Source organism: Raphanus sativus, chromosome 5, assembly GCF_000801105.2.
Source record: "Raphanus sativus cultivar WK10039 chromosome 5, ASM80110v3, whole genome shotgun sequence".
NCBI classification, from domain to species: domain Eukaryota; kingdom Viridiplantae; phylum Streptophyta; class Magnoliopsida; order Brassicales; family Brassicaceae; genus Raphanus; species Raphanus sativus.
The window spans coordinates 28,684,982-28,710,709 of NC_079515.1; the positions used below are offsets into that span (position 1 = coordinate 28,684,982).

Below are 25,728 nucleotides of genomic sequence, written 5' to 3' on the forward strand. Positions count from 1 at the left end.
CAAAGACTCCCATGAGCACAACCACAAAATTATCAAGAGATGAGGATGGTAAGCCAGTTGATGTGAAGCTGTATCGAGCTATGATCGGTAGTCTCCTATATCTCACAGCGAGTCGTCCTGATCTATCTCTCAGTGTGGGAATCTATGCAAGATATCAAGCTCGTCCTAAAGAGTCACACATGAATGCAGTAAAGCGCGTAATCAAATATGTGAAAGGAACCTTGGATTTTGGTCTACATTATACTTTCGAAACTAATGTGAATCTTGCAGGTTTTTGTGATGCTGATTGGGCAGGTTGTTTGGATGATAGACACAGCACATCAGGAGGGTGTTTCTTCCTTGGGAACAACATGGTGGCATGGCACAGTAAGAAACAAAACTGTGTGTCTCTTTCAACAGCTGAAGCGGAATACATTGCCTTGGGGAGCTGTTGCACGCAGCTGCTATGGATGCGACAAATGCTTGTTGACTATGGTATTGTTTCCAACCCTATGATTGTTCATTGTGATAATATGAGTGCCATAAACCTATCTAAGAATCCGGTTCAGCACTCACGCACCAAGCATGTTGATATCAGACATCATTTCGTGAGAGAGTTGGTTGAGATGAAAGTTGTTCTCCTGGAGCATGTGTCTACTGATAAGCAATTGGCTGATTTGTTCACTAAACCACTTGATTACAACACCTTTCTGGGTCTCCGGAAGGCGTTGGGAATCATTGATCTATGATCAATAACTCTAAAGAGGAGAGAGTCTATGTACATACGAGTCGTTACATGTTATTTATCATCGCTCACTTAAAACCTTGAACCAATAAGTTTGCTTCTGAAAGTTGTACATTCTGAGTTTGAGCCGATATCCATCAGGTCCCTAGTGAAAGGCAATCATCTTGGATCAGGATGCTGCAACATTTTTGTTCTGAGGATATGATCTCTGCCTGGATGGGATGATGAAACACATAAGGAGTTGAGTGTATTTCAAGAAGGAGATCACGTTAGTGTGAGATAGCAAAACCATTGTGTAACACAAGGTGACTAAAACGAAAAAGGCCTGGAGTGAAAGGTACTCATTTTGGAGCTGGGTGCTAAAACACTTTGACTCTGATTTGATCACTATCTGGACTGGGCAGAGATGATCTTAACTTGGGAGGATAAATCAGTATGGAGCAGGGTGTTATCCCACTTTGTCTCTGACTCGATCACTACCTCATTCAACTGAGTTGTAGACTGGGCTCTTGGTGAAGTTTTGAGTATGGTTGCTGTCGAGTAGAAGTGACAGGCACAAGAGACTTATAATGTGTTTCAGGATGAAGCCGATGTGGTATAAGCTTGGACTTAGTGCGTGGATAACTTTCTTGAGTAAATCTTTGTTTGTGACAGCTACTCGGATGAGAAATAGCTACAGACTAGGATTGGTTTATTGATTTCATTCGGAATTTTTGGTGGTAATGACGTGTTGTGTAAATTGAGCTCGATGACTCTCCCTCTGACAAACAAGGCATTGATCAAAGTGACTTGTGATCTGTGGTAATAGCGATGTGTTCTTAAAGAAAAATGCTCTCTCCCAATCTCTCTCTCGCGTCCTTCTCTCTCTTGATGGTGATGTTTGACATCGATTGTGTAGTGGTTGCTTGTGCTAACTAGATGACAATTATCACTTGGGCTGAACTTTTAATATGCAAATGGGCTTCTCATATCTTTTGGGCCTTTCTAATGTTTGACTAATGACATTTGCAAGTGTTTTTGTTTTAAGCTCCAAGTTTTCTTGTTTTTGTCGCCAAAGCCAAGTGCTCTCCATCTCTCTCTCACTCCACCATGCAACCGCGAAGAAGCTCAAGGCTAAAACAAGCCATCCAATCCGGCGGAAACTCACCGATTCCGATGACCGATCACGCCGAAGCCTCTGGTTCGCGGACTCGAAAATGAAGTCGCCGTCCGATTCAAACTCCTCCACCTCCGCCTCCGCCACCCGAAGATGATGTTGATGTCGAGTCTATGTCCGATGGAGATTCTTCGGACTCCCCGCCTAATCTAGGTGTTGATGAGGAAGCTGAGATCTTGGCAAATCGAGCCAAGGAAGAACGATTTCTGGAAAATCGCCAAATGTATCGGACCAAGCTTGATCTTTATCCCGAGTTGATGCAGCCACACAAGACTCCCCTTACTTCTTGGTTCTTCTCTATGACAGCTATTGAGCGGTTTCAAGGGCTCAAGAATCGGAAGTTCATCGTTCAACATCGCATCTCACTTACCGATGCGAACCTTGCCGATGTTAGGAGCATTGTTGAGAATGCGGAATTGCTTCACACTCTTACCGATGTTGATGCCTATCAACCTTCTGTGGTAAGAGAATTCATAGCAAATCTCTCGGAGGCCTCTGAACGTGATGTTGGTGTAGCTGTGTATCTTAGAGCATCAATGATAGATTTCTCACCAAGTTTGATTAATGCTATCTACTGCATTCCTGGGTTTGAGGACGATCCTAACTGGTTGGATGAAAATATTGATGAAGTGTGTGGGTTTCTCACTGATGGCCAAGTCAACCGATGGGAAAACATGAGCTCGAAGTTTCTCACCCCGACGAATCAGGTGCTATACAAGCTGGTTTGCACCAACTGGATTCCTACCATGAACTACACCAACATGAATCAAGTTCGGTTGAAGTTTGTGTATATGCTTCATCACAATGAAGATGGGTTCAACTTTGGGAAGCTGGTATATGATCAGATCATGAGGATGGGTGAAAACACTACAAAGAAGAAGTCTCGAAGGATCATGTTTCCTACTCTGATTCAGCAGGTCATCAACTTTCAGAGGATTGTTCCTATTGACTATCCAACTGATGAGTTCACTGGTTTTCCCAAACTTGTGGTGAAAGACATCAAAGCGGGGCGTGGCACTGGAGCGGACACACGTTCTGCGACTCTTGAGGAAGACATTGAGCGCGCCATTGCTGATCTCAAAGCCATTCATATTCGTCTGAGGAGTAAGCGTATCATGTTTGGGTTTCTCTGTTTTACCATAGACTAACGTGTGCCTGTTTATTTTTATCTGAATGTGCATCTAAGCAGGGGGAGAATATCCTCGGTATGCTCAATGTGCTCAGGCTCCACCTCCCACAGTGAATCATGAGGATGAAGACGCAAGTGATACCGAAGAGCTGAGCCAAGCTGGTGACAATGAGGAACTTAGTCGAAGCATATCTTTCTAAGTCTGTCTTCAGAGATTGGAACAGAGCTTGAAATTCTGTCATGTTGTGATTTCATGTAGTAAAAATAAGACGAGTGTAGTAAGACTAAGAATCATGTTGCTTGAACTAATGGTGTGCTTTGATGATGTAGACTTTGGATCTCTATCTATGCTTTATGGTTATTTGAGTGTTCTCAGTATGCTTGTTTAGATATCTCGTGTCTGGTGGTTTCAGTATGAATTTGCAGGTTGCTTAGGATGTCACATTAAGATAAAAAGGGGGAGAATGTAAGCTCAAGAAGAAGAGCTTGTATGAGAGTGAAATGAGGTCGAGCGTTACACATAAGGATCTATGTGTAACATATTGTGGCGAGTCGGTTTGAAGAATGATGACGTGGCGTTTGTTCATTAAAGTCTATTACTTCAGGAGGAAGTAAAGAAAGATTTGGGCTTATCACGATATTTGGAAAAGATATTGTGAAAGGGTATTTAACCTAGTTGCTAAGGGTAGAATTAGGTTAAGGTTTTTAACGGAGAAAAGCTTGAGCAAGAGGTTTGTTCTTGTCAAGTATTGAGCGATCAAGTGACTTGTGAAGTGTAGCTTGATTGCGTAGAAGTTGAGATTAGAAATTGGTCCGTCTCTAGTCGTGTGTGACCGAGAGTAATTCGGATCAAACAGATCTAGGGAGATTGTTTGAAAGATTTCTAATATACAAGAAAGAGTTCTTGAATTGTCGTGTAAGTTCCTTTACCTCGTTACCGTTGAACTTTCAGATGTACTTCAATCCAACATAGTATATGAAGCAAATCAAGATCTCTCCAATGTGTTACATCACAAAGACGGTGAAGACACTAAATGAATTAAAACCTCTGCTTAAAGAGTACAAGAGGAGATGGTTTGAGATGCGTGACAAGTTCAAACACTTCTTCTACATGTCCCATGAAAATATTCACAAGATTATATAAATGTGAATGCTCCTACGTACATTAAACAGTATGTACTAAGAAGAATGGAACAAGGAGATGGTTTGAGATGCACAACCAGTTCAACACTTCTTACACATGCCCCATGACAAAACCCACAAGGTTATAGAAATGTGAATGTCCCTACTTTGGATAGCGTGTATGGAGAAGAAAATGAAGCTTGGTTCCGGGTGAATGAGACTCCAATCCATATTTTTCCAGAGAACACATCTTCATATATGGTTTAAAGTCTTTAAGTTATCTGCAAAAATAAGAAAAGTTAAACGGGTTAGAGTTAAGAGAAGCCAGTTTCCCGAAGGAACAAGTATGACATATGAAGTTGTGGAAACCAAGCAACATAAAATGATATGTGTCATATAGTTATTATCGAAAAGTGTAACAACCTGGTTTGTTAAATATATTCTACCTTAATTTGATTATTTATATTTAAAGCTAAATTAGCTAGATGATCTTCTAATTAATTGTATACAATATGATTTTTTATCTAATTATTGGAGATGGGTTTGACTCCCTTGTCAAAGCTCTTGCTAATTTCATATCAATCTATTTAATAAATGGAAATTGTTAGAGAATAAAAAGTCACAAAGAAAAGAAAATCGGCGAAAAAAAAAGTTGATGATAAAATACAAAATACTTTAAAGACAAAAGAAAAAATCTCAAAAGAAAAATGAAAAGCACTGATTTCAACCTTATATAAATAAGAAGGTGGAAGTATATATGATCATCTGAAATCATCTCGACAACTTTCTACACCAAACCGAGAAACCTCCTAAATATCATTCTGACGACTTAAACGTCTTTCATAAACTACGATATGGCTTGATCTCTATTCAAAAGATACATATGCAGCATTTAACCATGTTGAACTATAATATAAATACATTTTCTACGTTCGTTTATCAAATTTCGATTTCAATATAAATACTTCTCTTAAGCCTACTATCAAAATTATGCACTTATTAAATACACCAAATTAAGATTGAACAATTGACTCCGCCAAATAGAACACCAAGTAGAGGATGGAAAATTACCTTCAAAATATAACCTATAATGAAGTGGAAAGTCATAAACAACAAGCTTAGAACAAAAGTATATCATCAAAAGACCAGAAAACAAGACGGAAACAGAGAGAGCGACCAATTGCCATGAGATACCAGGAAAAAGACGCCTTCAAACCTTTTATTTTAGCGTCTATTGTTCAGTATCCTATAGGTGTGAAAAAATATCTATCAAATTTGATTTGATCTGCTATTACTATTGAACTAAAAAATTCAGACATACATAATAAATCAACTATTTATATGCAATATCTAAAAAAGACGAAGAAAATTACAAATATATTTTGAAATTAATATCTGCTTTGTTATATGCATATATTAATATATCTAAAGAATTATATATATATATATATATTATAATTATCATATTATGCTATTTTTAAACAATTGTTGTTTAGTTATTAGATTTCAAAAGTAAATAATTATTTTTAATAAAATATTAAAATTTCATTTTAAATTTTAGATATTTATTTATTTTTATTAATTATTTTATTTGTATGGACCAAATCAGATACCAAATTTAAAATTTATTTTTAGATAACTGGAGTCATGGCTCGAACTATAATCGGACTACAAGGAAAAACAATGATGAATCTCATCATGCCATCCAATTCTAAAACCAAATATCCGGATAACTACAAAGCGTATTAAATCAAAAAAATTAACAATTCGAATAAAACAAATCGAATCACGAATACTTCTAAAATATTAGATATCCGGTTCGTGTCCACTCCAATATCTCTGGTATGTATTAGTTGGTTATTATTGTATTAGCTACTATTTAGTTCTTTTCTGCTATTAATTATCTTTCTAATTTCAGTCAAAATTAGAAGTAGTATTTCATAACTGATGCACATTCAAAGGGAAAAAAATGATTGAATAAAAAAAATGGTGAGAAAACATTTTTAGAGTAATGTCATTGACTTCATTTGGAGGAGAGGCGGAGAGAGAGAGAAAAGTAAGAAAGGGAATGAAAAAATCAGATCGAACTTAGTTTTGACGTCCGCAAGGACTATTCTCTCTCTCTCTTTTCATCTTCTTCCCCTCTCTCTCTCTGAAAGATACAGCGAAGAAACAGAAGACAAAATTGTGAGCAAAACAAAAGGTACAAAGTTAATTTAAAAAAAAAAACAATTTTTGTAGGAAGACAGAGAGAATTGTTTTAGTTTCTTTTTGGGTTATCCCGAAACCCTAGAAGATGAAGAAGAACAACAAGTTCCTTTCTTTAGCTTTCTTCTACTGATTTTCTCTCTCTCTCTCAAGTTGTAATCTATCCATCGAGATAAACAGAGCTAGCTAGATATCTCCGATTCTCAGATTCTTCAAATTAAGCTCTTTGTAAGTATCAGTCTGGGACGTAGATGGTTCTATAATCCGAATTAGGGTTTTGATCGAGCTTGTTAACTTTTATTTGTTTTTGGGTTTAAGGTGCTGAGTTGGAAAGGAGTAGACTTTGTTCATTTCGGATCTGGCGATTTTTCCAATTCGGAGCTCTCCTTTGCTCTAGAATGGTCCTCCATACGGAATCTCACCACTCAGATTCAGCTCCGAAGCTTATCATTAGTCAAGTTTCTACTTCATTGTGCATTATTGGAGACACCTTTGCTCCTCCAACACAGAGCTGAGGCTTTATACTTCTTATCCAGACCGTGAAAAAATCATCTGTTCTGTCTTACTTGCTTCTTTTATTTATATATTTATTCTGGGGGAGTATGGTACCATCAGAGGCGCCAAATCCTGTTGGCGGTGGCGGCGGCGGCGGCGAAAATGTTCAGACAGGAGGAGCTCCTCTTCCTTCACAACCAGCATTTCCTCAGTTCAGTAACAACAACATGAGCATGAGTATGCCAAACATCTCTTCCCTCCTCAACAACAACAACAACAACCATTCTTTCGTAAACGGCGGCGGTGGGGCCGAGTCTGACCCTCTCTCTAGCGTCGGGTTCAGTGGTCTGTCATCTTTCAACGCGGCTATGGTTTCGCCAAGCTCGTCTGCTGGTCAAGTTCACGGTCACCAATTCTCAAACGTTTCGGCTAACCAGTTGCTGGCTGAGCAGCAACGGAATAAGAGAATGGAGCCTCATAATTTTCAACATGCTCAGCACTCAATGCAGCAACAACAGCAGCAGTTTCCGACAGTTCGTGGAGGTGTGGGACCTGTCAAGTTGGAACCTGGTCAGGTCTCTAACGACCAGCAGCAGCAACAGAAAATGTTGAGAAACCTAGGATCGGTTAAGTTGGAACCGCAGCAACTTCAGGGAATGAGAAGCATGGCCCAAGTGAAAATGGAGCCTCAACAACATTCAGAGCAGTCATTGTTTCTTCAACAACAGCAGCAGCAGCAGCAGCAGAGGCAACAACAACAACAGCAGCAGTTTCTTCAAATGCCTGGGCAATCTTCTTCGCAGGCTCAAATGAATAATATATTTCAGCAGCAGAGACTTATGCAACTTCAACAACAGCAACAACTCCTCAAATCAATGCCTCAACAACAACAACGTCCGCAGTTACCGCAGCCTCTGAGGCCACCTACGAAACCAGTGTATGAACCCGGCATGGGTGCTCAGCGTCTTACACAGTATATGTACCGACAACAACATAGGCCTGAAGTAAAACCCTTCTTACCTTAAAATGATTTTTTTTTTCTTTTCTTTCAGCTTCATTATGATATGACTGACCAGGCTGCTATTGATTGAAATGCAGGACAATAACATTGAGTTCTGGAGAAAATTTGTAGCTGAGTTCTTTGCTCCTAATGCCAAGAAGAGATGGTGCGTTTCTATGTATGGCAGTGGCCGGCAAACAACTGGCGTTTTCCCTCAGGTTTACTACTCACTGAACTCTCTCTTGCTCTTACTTGTTTCCATGTTAAAACTTCTTTACATGGGGGATACTTTTGTTTCACATACATTTCAGGATGTGTGGCACTGTGAGATATGCAACCGAAAGCCTGGACGTGGTTTTGGTACGTTTTTTAGTGCTAAGAATTTCTTAATTGAATATAACTTTTTTTCATTTCTCTCTTAAGTTCTTAGAAATCTTTTTTGCGTCGTTCAGAGGCAACCGCCGAAGTCCTCCCGCGGCTTTTCAAGATTAAGTATGAAAGTGGGACTTTGGAAGAACTTTTATATGTGGATATGCCAAGGGAATCTCAGAATTCATCTGGTCAAATTGTCCTGGAGTACGCAAAAGCAACACAAGAGAGTGTATTTGAGCATCTTCGTGTTGTTCGTGATGGCCAACTTCGAATTGTTTTCTCCCCTGATCTTAAGGTTTCTTCACATTACTCTCTCTCTTCTCTCTCTCTCTCTTGGCTAACTATAAGTTTCTTCTCCTTTATTCTTCTCAGATATTCTCTTGGGAATTTTGTGCTCGGAGACATGAAGAGCTTATTCCACGAAGGCTTTTGATACCTCAGGTAACTTCCAGAAACCATTGACTATTGTTATTTCGTTTCCCATTACTGAAACTGCATCTTATGGGTTTATGGTTTTGTTTTTTTTGTCTCACAACTGGCATAAACACTATTCTAGCCTAGAATCATCTCTTTCGTTTTGGGATTTATCTGTGACTAGAAGAATCATCACTTTTAGTTTTAAATCAACAAAAACTGCTTAGGTATATATACTTTTCTTTTAATATCTATTTTTGTTCTTCATGTACAGGTTAGTCAGCTTGGATCAGCAGCTCAGAAATATCAACAAGCCGCTCAAAACGCAACAACAGATTCTGCTCTTCCAGAGTTACAAAATAATTGCAACATGTAAACTTCGTCTCTTATTTTGTTTAAATTACTGTAACAAATCCTGTTATTCAAGTTTCTTTTTTTTTGGGATCTCTGATGTGCTGCCACTGGTTCGCAGGTTTGTTGCATCTGCTAGACAGTTGGCAAAGGCCCTGGAAGTACCACTCGTGAATGATTTGGGATACACGAAGAGATATGTTCGGTGTTTGCAGGTATATATGGATATTGAACATAAGTGTCATTTGTACTAAAGCTGAAAATGACATAATGATAATGAAAATCAAACTTTTTTTGCAATATTGTAGATCTCGGAGGTCGTAAATAGTATGAAGGACTTGATAGATTATAGCAGAGAAACAAGAACAGGACCAATCGGTAAGTCTAATGTGACTGACAATTATATATTTTAATAACGTGTGACTTTGACTGATAGATATCTCTCGTTCGTGTCAATCTGTCTTTTTTCGTGTTCTCTTATTTGGTACCAGAGAGTTTAGCCAAGTTTCCTCGGAGAAGAGGTCCTCTTTCGTCTGCACTGCCTGGTCCTTCTCCTCAGCAGCAACCCAATGAACAGCTAAGGCAGATTGCAAACAACGATCAGAGTAACTATGCCTTTAATGCAGCAGCTTCTGCATGCACCTCCTCCTCCACAAGCAGCATCGCAGGGCTCATCCACCAGAACTCCATGAAGCAAAGGCATCAGAACGCTGCCTACAATCCTCCAAACAGTCCTTATGGCGGAAACTCAGTTCAGATGCCGTCACCTAGTTCCTCGGGCACCATGGCGCCATTATCCCAGCAGCAACAACAACAACACAACCTGACATCATCATTTCAGTCTCCAACTTCCTCATCTAACAATAACAACAACAACAATCCCTCTCAAAACGGAGGGATGAACAATAATCACATGGGTTCCACAAACTCACCAGCAGTTCATCAACAGGCTGGGGGTGATGAAGCAAACGGGTCTAGTTCGGTGCAGAAGATACTGAATGAAATCCTGATGAACAACCAAGCTCATAATACTTTAGGAGGAGCAAGTATGGTTGGGAACGAGGGGAAGGGAGGAGGTAGTAATGTAAATAGCTCTGATGTTCTCATGATGAACAACAACAACAACAGCAGCACAAATATTGGAGGAGGAGGTGGTGGTGTTGTTGGGATGGGAGCTAACGGGAACAACAATGGTCTGATGATGAACGGAAGAGTTGGGATGATGGTGAGGGATCCAAACGTGCAATCGGATCTAGGAAACCAACTCTTAGGAGCTGTCAATGGTTTCAACAATTTTCAGCGTGATTGGAACAACGCATAATGATGAAAGAGACTTAGAATGTATCTGCTTTGGGAAGCAAGGATTATGAAAGAGATAAGAAAAAATCTTTGTACAACAACTGCGTTTTTAAATACCAACTTGAGTTGCTGTTTTCCTTTTTTTTCGAGAGTTTTCTGTATGCTTTTATAGTTATAATGTACAATGAATCAGATGTTGTATCCTTCATTTATCCCTTGAAACTTCCCTAAATTATACTCCAAGCTGAAAGGTATTAAGACATTTATAGACTCAAGAAAAGGGTCTGTTAACTGCAACAATAATAAACAAAAAAAAAGAGATTCATTCCTGATCAGCTCCACAACAAGTTTGCGTGTTCATATACTCGCACATTAAATGGCAAAAAGCTGTAAAATATCAGAAAGAGTAGTCTTTCAAGTCTGATCTGGAGTCATCCATGTCAACCTCAGCGGAGCATTCTTCAGCAGTAAGAGGAGGGAGTTTACGAGTCTTTCGCTTCAGGTTGTGTTTGTGCCAATCAGTCTTGAAATGCTCTCTGTATTGCTTAGCTTCTCCAACAAACGTGTTGCACGTACTGCACTTGATCCCTTTTCCTTCTCCTTCTCCTTCCTTTGTGTCGTCACTAGTAGTACCAATCTCTTGCTTCTGCATTTTCTTGCTAAGTTCGTCGGTCTCAGTCTCAAGAGGTAACAACGGCTTGTTTGTCTGCAATGCCATATCGTCATGCTCATCGTAATGATCCATGCTCGTGTCACCTTCAGCATGAACCGATACAGCGAGTATCTCTAATCTCCCCTGCATACTCCTCACAAGGGAATCACACTCTCGGTATAGCCCCGGTTCCATCTCGCACACCTGCACAAAAAGAACGAATCAGCGAGGAAAAAAAAAGAAGAAGTCAAAAAGCTATATAGAATGATTACAGTGGACATGTGAGTTCCAGATTCGTCTTTGGAGACAAGAGAAGCGTCCCATTCTTTAAGCTTCTCCAGAAGGGAGGAGAAGTTCTGAGCAGGAACAGTGAGACGCAGTCTCATTGGAGAACGCTTTATAGGGAAGTGCTTCTGCAGCTCACGGATGACATCAAGAGCCTGCAACCAAGTTTAAAAAAAAAAAAAGTGAAATAAATATCATAGGAGGACATTAAAACATATAATACTACTAACCTGCTTCTTGGAGTTGCTATTAGGATCAACAGCGAAATGGATCTCATGCATAAGACGCTCAACCATGCTAATGGTATAAGGGCGTTGGGTGTCAGGGTTAATGGTTTTCTGCATCACAATCGTAGCGATATCCCTAAACTGACTAGACAGCTGCGACTCTCTCTCTTTGCCAGCAACTTGAAGCTCACCTTTCTCCAGAATCTCCAAGCAGATCTTGGTGTGATCATCGGATCCAAAGACCTTTATCAAGTCTTTAGATTTAGCAAGAACTCCTTTGGACACGTTTGAGTAAACAGTATGCGACTGCAACACTTCATCTATATCCTTCTCCCTGCCACAGCACACAAAACCAAACAAATATTTCACTTACTGGAATCGAATCGGTAAAAAATTGAGGAAAAATCAAAGATTTCAAAAGCGATAGATAGGGGAGAAAGGAAAAAAAAAGCTTACACGCCGGAACGCCAAGAAAGGACCTTGTTCTTGTAGCAAGCGATCTCGAAGCGGTTGCCTTGCTTCTTCAATCGAACCACTGCGACGTTCGTCAACCTCTTCTGCCCTACCGGCTGCACCAGAGTCTTCGACATCTCTCTCTCTCTCTCTCTCTCTCGTAAGTTTCTTTTGCTCTCGCCGGTTGGTTGCAAAAGGGCTTTTGAAAGTGCCCTAATTGTTAAATAAACTTTTTTCGTGGCCAAAAATGAAAGAAAATATTATTAAACGAACGAGGATATAAAAAAATAGCCAACTGTGTACTAAGTTCGACCGACGTCGAATAAATAGATCCAACGGACAGGAAGAAATAAAAAGTACGACATAAATAAATATTACGGTAAGACCAACCGTAGGAGATTATTCTCTTGTTGGCCCCGCGTGTAAATTGTAAATCTAGAAGCGAGTCGGTGAAATCAATAAGGCATCTCTCTCTCTCTCTTTCCCTGTTTCTGAGATTTTCTTCGGCTTTTTTCCCTGTCTGTCTGTCCGTCTGTCTCTGTGTCGCAGATCTCGAAGAAAGTTTACTCAATCGATTCAAAGTTTGTGTGTGTGTTTGATTGTTTCTACGATGGCGTCGGGGCAAGCAGAATTTGATTACTTGTTCAAAGTGTTATTGATCGGAGATTCCGGTGTTGGGAAAAGCTCTCTCTTGTTGAGTTTCACATCTAATACCTTTGATGATCTTTCTCCCACTATCGGTCTCTTTTCTCATCGATCATTGATACCTTACCTTTACCTACCCCCTATACCATTAATATGGGTTTGATTTGATTTGGATCTTTCTTTTCTTTTCTTTTCTAGGTGTGGATTTTAAGGTTAAGTATCTTACCATTGGAGACAAGAAACTCAAGCTTGCCATTTGGGATACAGGTTTCATTATCTTAAATCATGATTACTGTCTTGTTATATTCACAGATTTATTTAGAGATTATTATCTTGTCTTTTTGTCTGGTTAAGACATGTCTTGTCTTTGTCTTTGTCTTTGGAATGGTTAATAAGATTGGTGGTGTCGTGTATTTAATATGGTTACGAGATTTGTGTCTTGTTTTTTTCTTTGAATTTGTCTTTCTTTTTTTTTGTCATCTCTCATCAGTTGTGGGGTGTTTTTTTTTTTTTTTTTCTGATCACTCAGCTGGGCAAGAGAGGTTTAGGACGCTAACAAGTTCATATTACAGAGGAGCTCAGGGCATAATAATGGGTATGCCTCTTTACGATTGAACAAAATCATTTGCTTATCTTTTGATCTCCTAGGCTACACTTGATCAACGCTTTTATAAGTGACTTTTGTGGAATTTCTCCATTTTGTAGTGTATGATGTGACACGACGAGACACATTCACAAATCTATCAGATATATGGGCCAAGGAAATCGACCTGTACTCCACTAATCAGGATTGCATCAAGATGCTTGTTGGCAATAAAGTCGACAAGGTAGAGATCTCTCTCTCTCTCTTCGCTTCTCCTCCATGTCTACTATGCTGCAAACTCTTTTGACCCTAACTAACGTCATCTCCAGGAGAGTGAAAGAGCTGTCTCTAAAAAAGAAGGCATTGACTTTGCTCGGGAGTACGGATGTTTGTTTCTCGAGTGTAGTGCAAAGACTCGTGTCAACGTTGAGCAATGTTTCGAAGAGCTTGTTCTTAAGGTTAGTAAAATAATCCTTGCCTTCCTCAGCTTTTGTTTTGACTGAGGATTAGTATTTGTCTAAGTCTACTAAGTCTCGAACCTTTGTTTATGTGCAGATTTTGGAAACGCCTAGTCTTACTGCTGAAGGTTCGTCTGGAAGGAAGAAGAACATCTTCAAACAGAACCCAGCACAAACAAGCAGTGCTTCATCGAGCTACTGCTGCTCTTCTTAGACATGGGCTTTTACGGTTTATGACGCAAAGTACACTCTTGTTTGTCTTCTTGTTCTCGGTTTCTCTGTTTCCAAAAAATACTGCAGCATCTTGGATGTAAAAAATCTTAACCCTGTTTCAACGTTGTGTTCCTGGTTTTCTAGTCTGGGACCGTCTTATTCAAAACAAAATGTTCTTTTTTATTTGATCAAAGGGTAAAAAAATCTCAGGAGCCCGTAACCAAGACATTGTTATAAAGCAACAGCATGCCATTATCAATACTTGTTGGTCCCCATTCACCATAAAACGAGCTGCCTGGCTCTTATGTTTCACTGTAGAACTTTTCTTATCTTCCTGAGAAATTTTGGTTCATGAACTCCTCGTTGCACGCAGCATATAAAATTTAATCATGTTGTTAGAACTGACTTCATCAACCTTATACTGATTTCAAAACTTTTAAAGGGGATATTTTATGATAGAATAAATGATTTGATGTTTGCCCAAAAATATATATTATTTGATTTCAGAATTACTAATCCACATAACTAACTAATTCAGAATTAATAATCCACGTTACTATTTGAATCTCTATAATATCTATAATACTATTTAAAATCTGTTTATAATGTATCGTCCACACGAAAATTATAAAAATGGTTCATTACATAAGTAATTTTATAAATTAAATGTATTATTCATATTTATATGTATTATTATTTGAAATTTGATTTTTCTTATATGTCATGTTCACCATGATTATAGAATAAGTTATTAGTTTAACTAATATTATTATTTAAAAAATTATTATATATATAATCATGTTATATAGAATAACTAATTAATAAATAAATAAATATATAACTATTACATTTAAATTTTTATTTTAATATAAATATTTATTATGGTTTTGAGATAATTAATTAATAAATAGATATTGACAAGAGATATTAAGAATTCTATCATAATATTATAATTAAATTTATTTTATATTTGTTTTATTATTTTAGTAGCTAACAATATACAATTTTATTATTAAATTTATGGGTATTCTAGTCTTAGAAATGCATCTGTCTTCAGCTGTTGCCTTCTCTTTCCATGTACTCGTTATATAAATGAAAAAAACAAGATTTAATAATGAAAATAATTTGTCTGAAAAAAATGATTTTTATTTGCAAAGGAACTGAAATACTAAGGTAGTCTTCAATACACAATCAACGGCACTAGATATCTACTTATCTTTCTTCATCTGGTTCAGCTTCCTAGTATCATCACCATCTTCAATCTCTTTGGTATCTTCTTCCTCTTTCACTGTCTTGGTTTCCAATAAATCGAGGAGACTTTTGAGTGCAATATCAGCATTCTTAGTCACCATGAGTTGATGTGCGACTTCAGCCGGAGTTACACTCACCTTAAGGACGAGCTTCTCAATGGGATCAAACAGGATATGGTCATCAATCTTGAGGTACAAAGCGACAAGCTTCTTGAACACAAAGGGTGTGCAATAGTCCATGAGAATGTGAATGTCCATTCTTCCTGGCCTCAGCAACGATGGATCCAGCTTCTCCTTGTGGTTGGTTGTGAAAATTATGATTCTCTCTTCTCCGCAGCTCGACCAAAGCCCGTCTACTAAGTTCAACAGACCAGACAAAGACACCTGTCCAAAAAAGCAAAGACACACAAAAGCGTCAGAGACATTGTTTAATAAGAACATAGGAATTCAACCACAAGATGGTGGGCTAGTAGTAGTCTTGAGTCGGTCCTAATACGGACCCGGTTTATTGGCCATCCGGCTAACATTAAATCATGCAAAAATACGTGAAATGTCGTGGGTCTCGTGGAACTAGTCGGTTGATCTCGATGTCCGGATCCCCACGGTTATAAAAAAGAAAGAACATAGGAATTGTTTTTTTTTTTTTATATTTAAACTTACCCTCTCTTCTTTTGTTTCCTTGGTCTGGCGTTTCCTTGATCCGCAATCAATGTCTTCAATGAGAAGAATCGACCTGTTAGCAATGGAGGTGAGAATCCTCCGCAACTCACTATCATCTCTAACGCTTTGAAGCTGGAGATCATAGATATCGTACTTCATGTAGTTAGCAATCGCAGCCACCATAGAGGATTTTCCAGTACCGGGTGGACCGTAAAGAAGGTATCCACGCTTCCAGGCGCGTCCCACGCTTTTGAAGAAGCCTTTTCCTTTAGAGAAAGCATCAAGATCGTCGATCACAGTGGTCTTGAGTTGCGGCTCAATGGCTAGGGTCTCGAAGGTCGTGTGGTGCTCGAAAACGGTGGACAACCAGCAGGAAGAATGTTGTTGCCTGTCGTAAGTGTAGATCTTGAGACACTCGCGTTGGCGCAGTATACTGTCTGCAGATTTCGTCAAGTATGTGAAGTATTCTTCCATTATCTTCTTACGAAACTCCTTCTCACATGTCAGGTGAAAGAACCTGTAAGAACAAAACAGTAAATAAAGATTACGGTTAAAACAAAATAACACAGAATTTAATGTTACCGTTTCACGTTGGGAACGTTCGGAGTTTCAACAGAGTGTAGAGTCCACTCAAGGTGAATCCCTTCAAACTCGTCGGTGATTCCGGTGTCTATAGGGATCCCTAGCTTCGTGTGAGCCTCTGGATTCTTTAGGTTACTCGAACCCACGAGGAGTTTTCCGGTGGAGAGTCTTGATAGAAGCGTTGGTAAGTAAACTTCGGCCGCACGGAAAGTTGCGTTCTCGACTGAGTCGTCCCACTCTTTCTCGATCACGAAAGTGAACCTGGTCGGGAGGTAAGAAGAGAAGAAGAAGTCTACGACTTTACCAGTGATGTAGTCTTGGATTCGCTTAGGCACAATGTCGTTGAAGATTGTGCGGAAAAGCATCATGATTGCGGAAAATGATGTGTAGAGGGAGAATACTGCTGATACAGAAGGTGCTTGATTATACAGAGACGTCATTTCTTTTTTTCTGCAAGGAAGATGGTGAAGAGTTTGGTAAAGCCAGAGTTACTGTGTTTATAAAGAGTTGGATTTGATCAACACGAAAGTTTTGCATTTTCAGCATATAGTTTCAAGCAATTCAAGTTTGGGCTCAAGAAAATAAAATATGGAAATTATGGATCAAAACTATAAATGGAAAGTGCTAAATGTCAATAAAATTGTGGAAATGATAAAACTGGAAAACTTAAGGAAAATAAGATTCGTTGTCAGAAATTGAAATAATATACAGAAGAAGAATTTAAAACTTGACAACTGTTTTTTTTTTGGTTCTAGATAAGGTATTTAATTTTGAGAGTATTTAAATTTATTAAATTGTCATCCATTAACTTGAAATTTGTTGTTATCTTATACTAAAAAAATATCTGATTCGATATCATTTCCATATTTTCTAAAGAGTTAAATGGAAAGTGTAAAGTCTCCTATATATTAAAGATAATCATTTGGAATAAATGCATAAAAATGATATTGATACGTGCCAGCTTTATAATCATTTAAAAATAATATATTTTACACACAAATTTTCTTAATTTAGTCAGTTCATTTTTATTTCTTGTTTTTTTAAAAAACATTTGTATTATTTAACTGGAATTCTCTCTGTGCAACTAACGAATATTATCCTTGTTAAAAGAAAAAAATAAAAAAATCATTAAAATTCAAATCAATTAAAATGCTGGAATGAGAATTTTCTTAGAAATCTAAATTTATCTGATGGATCTAAAACTTTAATATCCAAATAACCAGATCAAATTTGCTCCAAACTGAAGTATTTTAGATATCAAAAATATAAAATCACAATTATATATTTTAATATTTTAATTGTTTTAATTTTTATTTCTATTAGTTATTCAAAAATATTAGTTCCATTATTTAAGTTCGAGTCTAAGCAACCGTCAATTAAAATGGAGTGTAAAAAGTGGCTTCCCTGAATGCTTTGGATGGACTCTTCGGTCAAGTTCTATTGACGGTCATTAGATGTAATACCAAGTCATCAAAAAAAAATATTTAGAAATTATCAAAATAGTCATAAATAAATAATTAAAAATAATAGAAAATGTTCAAAGTCCTAAAAATATCTATTTGTTCTCTTTTTTTTTTCAGCAACATTATAGATTCATATTGACTCTATTAACCAAATTGGGGGATCCGTATCCATGTGAACGACATAAGACGATTGCTTTCTTATACTGCGTGCAAGACCATCCGTCTTTTTATTCCTTGTCCTGGGTACATGAATAATCTCCGAAGAATTAAAACTACTCTTCAAACTTCTTATATCATCTAAATAATTTGTAAAGGTTGGCCATTCATCCGGTTCGGAAATCATCTTCACCAACTGCGAATAATCCGTTGCAAAAGCAACATTATACTGCCTCAAATTTCTCATACATTCCATTGACCAGATAAGAGCCTCAATCTCTGAGTATAAAGGAGATAGGGTTGTTCTTGTGTTCTTTTCTCCCATCAAACTATCAAATCTTTTCAAAGTACTGTATCATCCCTGACCTGAAAACTTCTCATTATCCTTCTATAATCCGTCCGAAAAACACCATTCCTGGAATATCTGGGACCTGCGCGATTGTTGAAATCCTAGAAGATTCTAGTTTCTGAGAACTGGACTCTTGTGCTTCTTTCCAAAACTGAGACTCAGTTTCGGCTAACTTGAGTGTATTTCGTGGATCAATATCCAAGTTGCTAAAAATTTTATTATTTCGTGTCTTCCAAATATACCATAATAGCCATGTAAAATGATGATCGTCGATTATTGAGGAAACCCGCCAAAACAAGTAATCCATATTCGCAAATAGTGAAATGCTGAAGAAAACCATTTGTTCTCTTTTCAAATATTCAAATTAAAATGTAAATTTAAAGACTTAGTCTTACATTATTACTTTTTTTAACACCTTACATTATTCAAATTGTTATGTTTTATATTCGGATTTATTATTTCGGATTTTTTTTCAAAAAATTATATAATTTATTTTTGAGTTTATTCGCTAATATCCAGTAATATACCTAAAATAAAATCTCGAGTGGTCTAATATTTTTTTTGAGTTTATAAGCTAGGTCCGGATCGACAGCTCCTAGAAAAGTTCAGAGCAGAGGGTATATGATATAAACTGGCAAGATATAGACCTGACGTGTTGCTTGTATAGGATAAAACTATTTCTTCCTTAATCATGTCAGTCCAATATTGAATTCACTAATGTGCTATCAACAAGAATACGAACTCAGCCCAAGTTCTGCGTCGAATATCTCATATAGAACACTTGAAAAAAGTTTTAACTAACTTAAAAGATCAAGTCACAACATCCAATTTTATATATAACTGCATCCCTATTGCGGGGAGTTTATTTGTTCCGAAAGGGCTCTCAGAAATCCGTCTTGAAAGGTCTGTAACTCTTGAGATCAGTAACAATCCCAACCACAGATCCTGCTGCCGCGGCTACAGACACAACAAGACAAGCCAGACTCAAGACTTGAAGACAAACCCATCTCGTGCTCCATCTCCTCACATTCTTCTGCACAATGTACATCTCCACGGGGAAATACACCGTTAGTGGCCAAAAACCGATGGCCCCCAAGAGACCAAGCACATCGTTGAAGAAAGGCATCAGCATAGAGATCAACGTTGTTGTAATCACAAAGATGGTCCTCCACACGAGCCTGAAGAGGTTCAAGTTGAAAGGCTTTGATCCTGGGAAGAGGTGGATCTTGGTCTCGTTTGTGATGAACTTGCTCTCTGGATACCTCTTGGCGGCTTCTTTCTCCACAAAGGCAAAGAGCGGCTGGCAGTAGACTTGGTAAGCTCCAACCAGGTGGATCACGATGGCGAGGTTGGCTATGTCGAGCAACCAGTAGGGGTTTCTGAATCCTCCAGCGGCGAGGAGGTTTCCAGGTGAGGAGTCCCCAAATGCTGCATACCCTACGCAGCCACAGAGCATGTAGAAGAGCGTTGTCACTGCTACACTTATGAGAGTCGCTTTCCTCATTGTGTTTTCCTCTGCAGGTGGTGATTTCAACGTGTCCTGCAATCATTATATAAATTAAACCATCCATTAATTAACCGAGCTCTGATATAGAAAAACATACCTGGATCTCGATGAGAATCATGGAGTAAGCATAGGCAAATGCAATGTTCCCAAGAGACTGAAAAGTTCTCCAGACTTTCTGGGTGGGTGTCACGGTCCCACTCGATGTCACTGTCCCAATGGTGACTCCAGTGAGAGTGCCTTTAATTTCTTTGTTCTCCACCACTTTGGAGATGCCAAGACCAAGCCCAACGGTGGAGTAACCAAAAGACATGACTGCAGCCACAATGGAGAGCCACCATAACTGATCAAAATCAGGAATCTGAGAGAATACGATTTGGATCACACCGAACGCAATCATGTAAGGGTTGCCATTGACCTGACATGGATCGTTGTCCCCATGACTCTGTTGGCAACTTGTTCGTTGGATTGCTCTGTAATTTTTCAATCATAATTAGCAGAAAACAAAGAAACAATTAACTAAAGCAATAGGAGAATCTGAAGTAGTGACAGTTTTTTCGAATCTTTGAAAAGTAGCTGTGGCAGATTCTTTAATAATAGAATTAATATAAATTTATGCTTCATTGACTTTGAAAGTTGCATTATTGAGTGAGCCGAAACTAAATGACAATATTCAACAGCAAAGTGGGACACGCATCTACTTTTTGTGGAAGACTTTGAAGAATATAAAAACAAAGAAGTTGAAAACTAAAAAAGTGTGAACTTACATCATGCTTATAGCTGATGCGATGGTGTAACCAATTGCAGTACCAAAGAGATTAACATACTGCACAACTCCACATATTTTCACCTTTATGCCACCTGAAATTATCTCCAAAACAAAAAAATCTTTATTACCACAATTTTCCAAAAAGTAAAAAGAAACTAAACGTTCTTTTAACGCTTTATGATCAAATCTGTGAAAAGATTGTTAAGCTCAAACTTTTTGATCATATGAATATTCCTCTATTCATATGACTATACCAGTCAAATTCCGTTATATATAAACTAAAAAGAAACTAAAGTGATTCTGACAAAAAAACACAGAGATGGCAATTTTTACCGAGGTTGGAGTGGATAGCATCCATGTAAGTGTAGTTCCTCTTGCCGGTGACAGAGTCGCCGGAGCGGTAACATGAACAGAGGAGGATAGAAGTGTAGTAAGTGACGAGAGAGAAGAGTATCATAACTACTGGACCACCAACCCAACCAATCTGAGCAACAGCCCATGCCAGTGACAACACTCCTGAACCAATTACTGCTGTAATGATATGTGCAATTGCTGTCCACACCGTCCCTGAATCGAATCATATCACCAATAACATTAATAACCCAACGGAACGAGAAACCCATTAAGTAGAAAAGTCAAACTTTGCCACCATCATGTTTCTTTTTTTTATAAACAATTAGTCACACATATGCCAAACTTTCAAAAATTAAATCATAAAAAAAAACAATTAGTCACATAGTCAGTTTACATAGACTTATGCTTACTATGATTTTGTACATGTTTATTTTATTTTTTTCAAATAATTATAATAGGCTTAATTGGAAAAGTAAAAAAAAAATTGGTACCGGTTCGCTTGGGACGGCCATCTTCGTCGAATAAGTCGGAGCTGTTTCGGGGAAGAACATCCATGGAGACACCTAATCCTTGAACATTCTTTAAATTCTCGACCATCTTCGTCTTGTTGGATAACACAATTCCAAATAAACCTCAAAATCTTTGTTTTTTTTTTCCGACAGATAACTGTTTAGGGTTTTTGGCTGTGTGTTTTTTTCTTTCTCGGTTAGATCTTGAAATTGAATGGAAAGGAATCAAAAGGTAGGCTGGATGGTATATTTTCAAATAAAATCAACGGTCAGCAAAGAAGGATGTGTTTCACAGTTTTCTCTGGTCTGAAGATTCTGAAATTGAAAGAGAGTGAGGAGGCATAGAAAATGAGAAGAGAAAGGGGTCTGTGAGATTGTAAAAAATGCATGGATAATAGAACTCACAGAGGCTCGTATTCATTAAATATATAAAGCCGCGTGGACTACAGAGACGTCTAAACCTACATGAAGATGAGAGGAAACCGCAATTAGCAATTCGCATGTGCTTCTTTTCCTTCTCACCTTTCTTTTTCTCCAACTATATTTGATAAATATCTTAGAGATCCCCACAATGCGCTAAATGAATACTAAATGTTTTATTTCTACGAACTATTACTTATAAACCTACACTACAAAGTCCTTTCTTCCATTAGTTTGACTAATGATTTATTAATATTTTTTCATAGCTCGTAATAATATAATTATCAATCGTTAAAAACAACTACACTACAACAAACAAACAAATCAAGATAATCATTTTTACTATTTATAATCACTTTTATGATTAATAAATCAAAATAATCACTTTAATTTTTATATATATATTATATAATTAAATTTAGATGATATTAATATAAATATGTAATAAATTTTAATATAGATATTTATTAAATGAGACTTTCTACTCATAGAGTTTATAAGAGTGTTTATATTTTCTTATAACAAATAAATCAAATAATTGACCACTCAATTTTCAATGTGTGGCTTTTAATAGTTTAAACAATTTTTTTTAAAGAATTCAATGAAAATTTCAAAACAAAAAATTAACTTCTCAAAACTTATTTAATGCAAATATCAAAATTGGATTTTATAATCACTTGTATATTCTTATAACAAAAAATAAATCAATGATCACAAAAATTTTAGTGTACAACTTTTAGTTGTTTAGTACTCCTTCCGTATCACTATAAGTATGTTTAAGAATTTCAATTTTGTATCAAAATAAGTGATATTTTAAAAATATGAGTTAATATCATTTGAAATTTGGGACCGATTGCAAAATACTGTTTCTTATTTGTTGAACTAATTTTATTTTATATTATTTTATGTAACCAAGATAAACTATATAATTTTTTGTGTTTTCTTAATTTTTATACAAAAAATTTAAACACCTCTTAAAATGATACAAAATAAAACTATGGTAATTGAGGTACCCTCTAAGAAGTGATGTCATGCTCCTCACACCACCCTCAAACCCACTGTGAAAGCATAATTTGATCAACAAAAAGACACATGTTATTTCTTGATTTCAAATATGATTTCAGAAGATAGAAGACATGTTGTTGGGGATAATTAATCTACAAATGTTTCATCAGACTTGGTCCAGGATTGATCATCACAATAACACACAAAATACTGATAAATATAAACTAACGGAAATGTTATTTACCAAAAGAGTATAAAAATAAGATTTCGTCATGGTTAATAAATCAAAAACTAGTCCAAACTTTGTAGACAATAAAAGTTATGGAGGTCCACAATTAATAAATGTAATAAGGACATACAAATAAACAAATTGAGAAAAAAAAAAGAAGAAGATATTCGAGCCTGAGATATCTAAGAGAACTGATGCGAATTATCTATGACCTATAATGCAACTAGGTAGACTTGAATTTATCGAATAATAAGATTTTTATAGATTTTTTTTTTGTATTTAACTAGAAGCTTTACAACTAGATGAATTTATTTGTATGATTATATCTACATTTTGCTTATAAGGAAAAATAGCTAGACTGCCTTATTTCTAATACATATAGTTTAGTCAGTTGGACAGCTTTTTGCTTTTGCTTCAGTTGGGTAGCTTAAGATATCAAATTGGATGTTCGTGAATAATTTTATATAAAGAATAATTATGTTATGTTCTTATCGGTGGCCAAGAGGTATCAAATTCGATATATTTCCCGTAAAGAATAAAACAATTAAGAAAAAATCTGGATCAACATTAGATGTTGTGGTGTTTCTTTAATTAGTTCAATATTTATAATCATGTTCTTAATATAACACGAATTTAACATGTAAAACATATATTGCAATGTATTGTGATTTTTTTACTAAAACATCTGATTACTCCAAATTCATAATATGATTTAAATAGTTTTGATTTCGATGGATTTGAGAACAACAATTTTTTTCTAAAAAAAGAATTATGATTTTTTGCTCAAAAAAGAAATTATCATTTTTAACGTCTGAATAATTATGCTATTACAACACTGAGAAATATTACATAAAATATTCTATAGCTGATAATTCTATCACCATATTAGAATATACGTGTGACTGTGTCATTCTGAACCGTCATATGAGATTCATGTTAGATGATATACCTTATATTATGCTGAAGATCTCATATAACTTTTTTCTTCCTTAATCTGTATTTTTTGAGATTCGAACCCTGGTATAAAAACATTAATATTTTTTTAGTCAAACCACTAGAATAGGAAATTTCTACAAGATATATATATATATTCAGCTAATTTTTACTAGATAGAATAATTCAAAGGAGTGACTGAAATTTAAAACAAACAAAGATAAGTTGATAGCCATCCATCTCAACAAGAGGGTAAGGTTCTACTCGGTTGAGGACCATCCAAAAAAATTCTTCTGTTAGCTTCTTCTATTAGATAATTATCACTCATATTCGTATGCGGCTGACCTGCATGCATGTGTAAACACATCCACTAATTTTGAAAAGATATGCTCTTTTTATATACACTACGTTATACATTAATTAGTAGGTCGTGTACCCCACTGTCTGCTTGAATTATAAACTATAGAATTCGAGAACAGATCGATGTTGCGTTTTATGTATTAGCATAACTATAAATTTCTAACACTTGCTCAAAAAGTTTTAAATTCATGCTTATTATTTCCTATTCAAAGATTTTATCCTTCTTAGTATGCATGCCATTGCCAAAAAGAAATAAAATTATCTAATATGTCTTTTTTGAGTAAAAATAAATTATTTAATATATGTTGATGTTCATTGCGATTGGGTTCTCCCGTCCCATCACGTCCCAACCCGCTACGGATTCGGCGGGCCTGTCCTGCGCGTGATGTGGTCCTCAAACTAGCTGTCCAATTCCGTACCGTGAAATATACAGGCTTTCGCGGGCCATCCCGCAGGACACGGAATATTACATTGCTTATTTCTACATGCACAAAACAAACATAGACAAGAATTGAATTTCAACTTGCACATGATCGAACATACTCTTACAAGATCAATACATTAAACTTATACAAAACAAATATTTTTATTATCATTTATGATGATTTGAAAAAGCTCCACTGGTGCAGATCAGAGGCGGTTGGGAGACCGAAAGCATCATCGACCCTGAAACCACCATCAACGGAGCTCCATAATGTCTAATCCTCTCTCTCTCTCTCTCTCTCTCTCTCTCTCTCTCTCTCTCTCTCTCTCTCTCTCTCTCTCTCTCTCTCTCTCTCTCTCCCCCTCTCTCTCTCTCTCAGGTGAAAGCAGAAATGGAGATTTAGGATTGCAGGTCTTCAAAATCCTGCGGTTTAACCCATCCCGCTTTCGTTCCGTCCCGCTTTGAGCCCATCCCGCTTTGAATCCGTTCCGTTTTGAGTCCGTCCCGCGAGGCCCGCAATTTTGTGGGCTTATCAACTGGAGGCCCAATCCCGCCCTGCAGCAAGTCTTTACGGGTCAGGCCCGCAGTTCAGGTCCTTGATTGCCATCCCTATTCAGGTATATATCAAAAATTGTCATAATAATTTTTTTCGAAGACATTGGAATTTTATTAACTTGATAAAATGTAGTTTGAATACAATGTTGATGTTAACCATCTTGGAAGATAAAAAGAAAATACTAGTAAAAATATTGTTTTGTGATCTCTTGCATGCCAAGATATGAGCGGCTTCACTACATGTACGTTTGACTAACACATGATCCGGATCAGTGGCGGAGGTAGACCTCAGTTTTATGGGGGTCATAATCCAATTATGATAGATAAATAAAATACATCAATTAAAGTTGAACCCATAACCTGTGGATTAAAAGTAGGTCTCGGAAAAAGTCCGAACACGAGAACCAAAATCAAACTCGG

General features: G+C 37.0%; 5 protein-coding genes across 7 annotated transcripts; 2 read left to right on the forward strand and 3 right to left on the reverse strand.

The window, feature by feature from the left end:
• Window positions 1–6,167: 6,167 nt before the first annotated feature.
• Window positions 6,168–10,506, forward strand: LOC108861881 (transcriptional corepressor SEUSS). Of its 3 annotated transcripts, XM_018635857.2 has the most exons (11): window positions 6,168–6,334; window positions 6,493–6,567; window positions 6,658–7,838; window positions 7,933–8,052; window positions 8,146–8,194; window positions 8,287–8,501; window positions 8,579–8,647; window positions 8,895–8,992; window positions 9,093–9,186; window positions 9,280–9,349; window positions 9,463–10,506. In XM_018635857.2, exons 3-11 carry the CDS (start codon window positions 6,942–6,944, stop codon window positions 10,290–10,292), a joined length of 2,442 nt encoding a protein of 813 aa, XP_018491359.1. In that variant the 5' UTR covers window positions 6,168–6,334; window positions 6,493–6,567; window positions 6,658–6,941; the 3' UTR covers window positions 10,293–10,506. The 3 variants fall into 3 exon arrangements, with proteins under 3 accessions (XP_018491359.1, XP_056867309.1, XP_018491360.1); XM_057011329.1 differs by having other exon boundaries at window positions 6,168–6,567; XM_018635858.2 differs by lacking the exon at window positions 6,493–6,567.
• A 9-nt stretch (window positions 10,507–10,515) lies between these two features.
• LOC108861882 (uncharacterized) lies at window positions 10,516–12,097 on the reverse strand. The gene is made up of 4 exons (XM_018635859.2): window positions 11,891–12,097; window positions 11,438–11,768; window positions 11,195–11,362; window positions 10,516–11,126 (listed from the first exon to the last, which is right to left on the reverse strand). The coding sequence occupies exons 1-4, from the start codon at window positions 12,022–12,024 to the stop codon at window positions 10,668–10,670; spliced, it is 1,092 nt and encodes a 363-aa protein (XP_018491361.1). The 5' UTR covers window positions 12,025–12,097; the 3' UTR covers window positions 10,516–10,667.
• A 267-nt stretch (window positions 12,098–12,364) lies between these two features.
• On the forward strand, window positions 12,365–13,969 carry LOC108861883 (ras-related protein RABC1). The gene is made up of 6 exons (XM_018635860.2): window positions 12,365–12,627; window positions 12,731–12,799; window positions 13,062–13,127; window positions 13,238–13,359; window positions 13,445–13,573; window positions 13,671–13,969. The coding sequence occupies exons 1-6, from the start codon at window positions 12,498–12,500 to the stop codon at window positions 13,785–13,787; spliced, it is 633 nt and encodes a 210-aa protein (XP_018491362.2). The 5' UTR covers window positions 12,365–12,497; the 3' UTR covers window positions 13,788–13,969.
• Window positions 13,970–14,947: 978 nt separating this feature from the next.
• LOC108860739 (AAA-ATPase At1g43910-like) lies at window positions 14,948–16,718 on the reverse strand. The gene is made up of 3 exons (XM_018634589.2): window positions 16,279–16,718; window positions 15,697–16,213; window positions 14,948–15,420 (listed from the first exon to the last, which is right to left on the reverse strand). The coding sequence occupies exons 1-3, from the start codon at window positions 16,716–16,718 to the stop codon at window positions 14,995–14,997; spliced, it is 1,383 nt and encodes a 460-aa protein (XP_018490091.2). The 3' UTR covers window positions 14,948–14,994.
• Window positions 16,719–18,940: 2,222 nt separating this feature from the next.
• LOC108863347 (amino acid permease 5) lies at window positions 18,941–21,901 on the reverse strand. The gene is made up of 5 exons (XM_018637741.2): window positions 21,365–21,901; window positions 20,853–21,086; window positions 20,518–20,611; window positions 19,851–20,223; window positions 18,941–19,786 (listed from the first exon to the last, which is right to left on the reverse strand). The coding sequence occupies exons 1-5, from the start codon at window positions 21,468–21,470 to the stop codon at window positions 19,130–19,132; spliced, it is 1,464 nt and encodes a 487-aa protein (XP_018493243.1). The 5' UTR covers window positions 21,471–21,901; the 3' UTR covers window positions 18,941–19,129.
• Window positions 21,902–25,728: the final 3,827 nt, after the last annotated feature.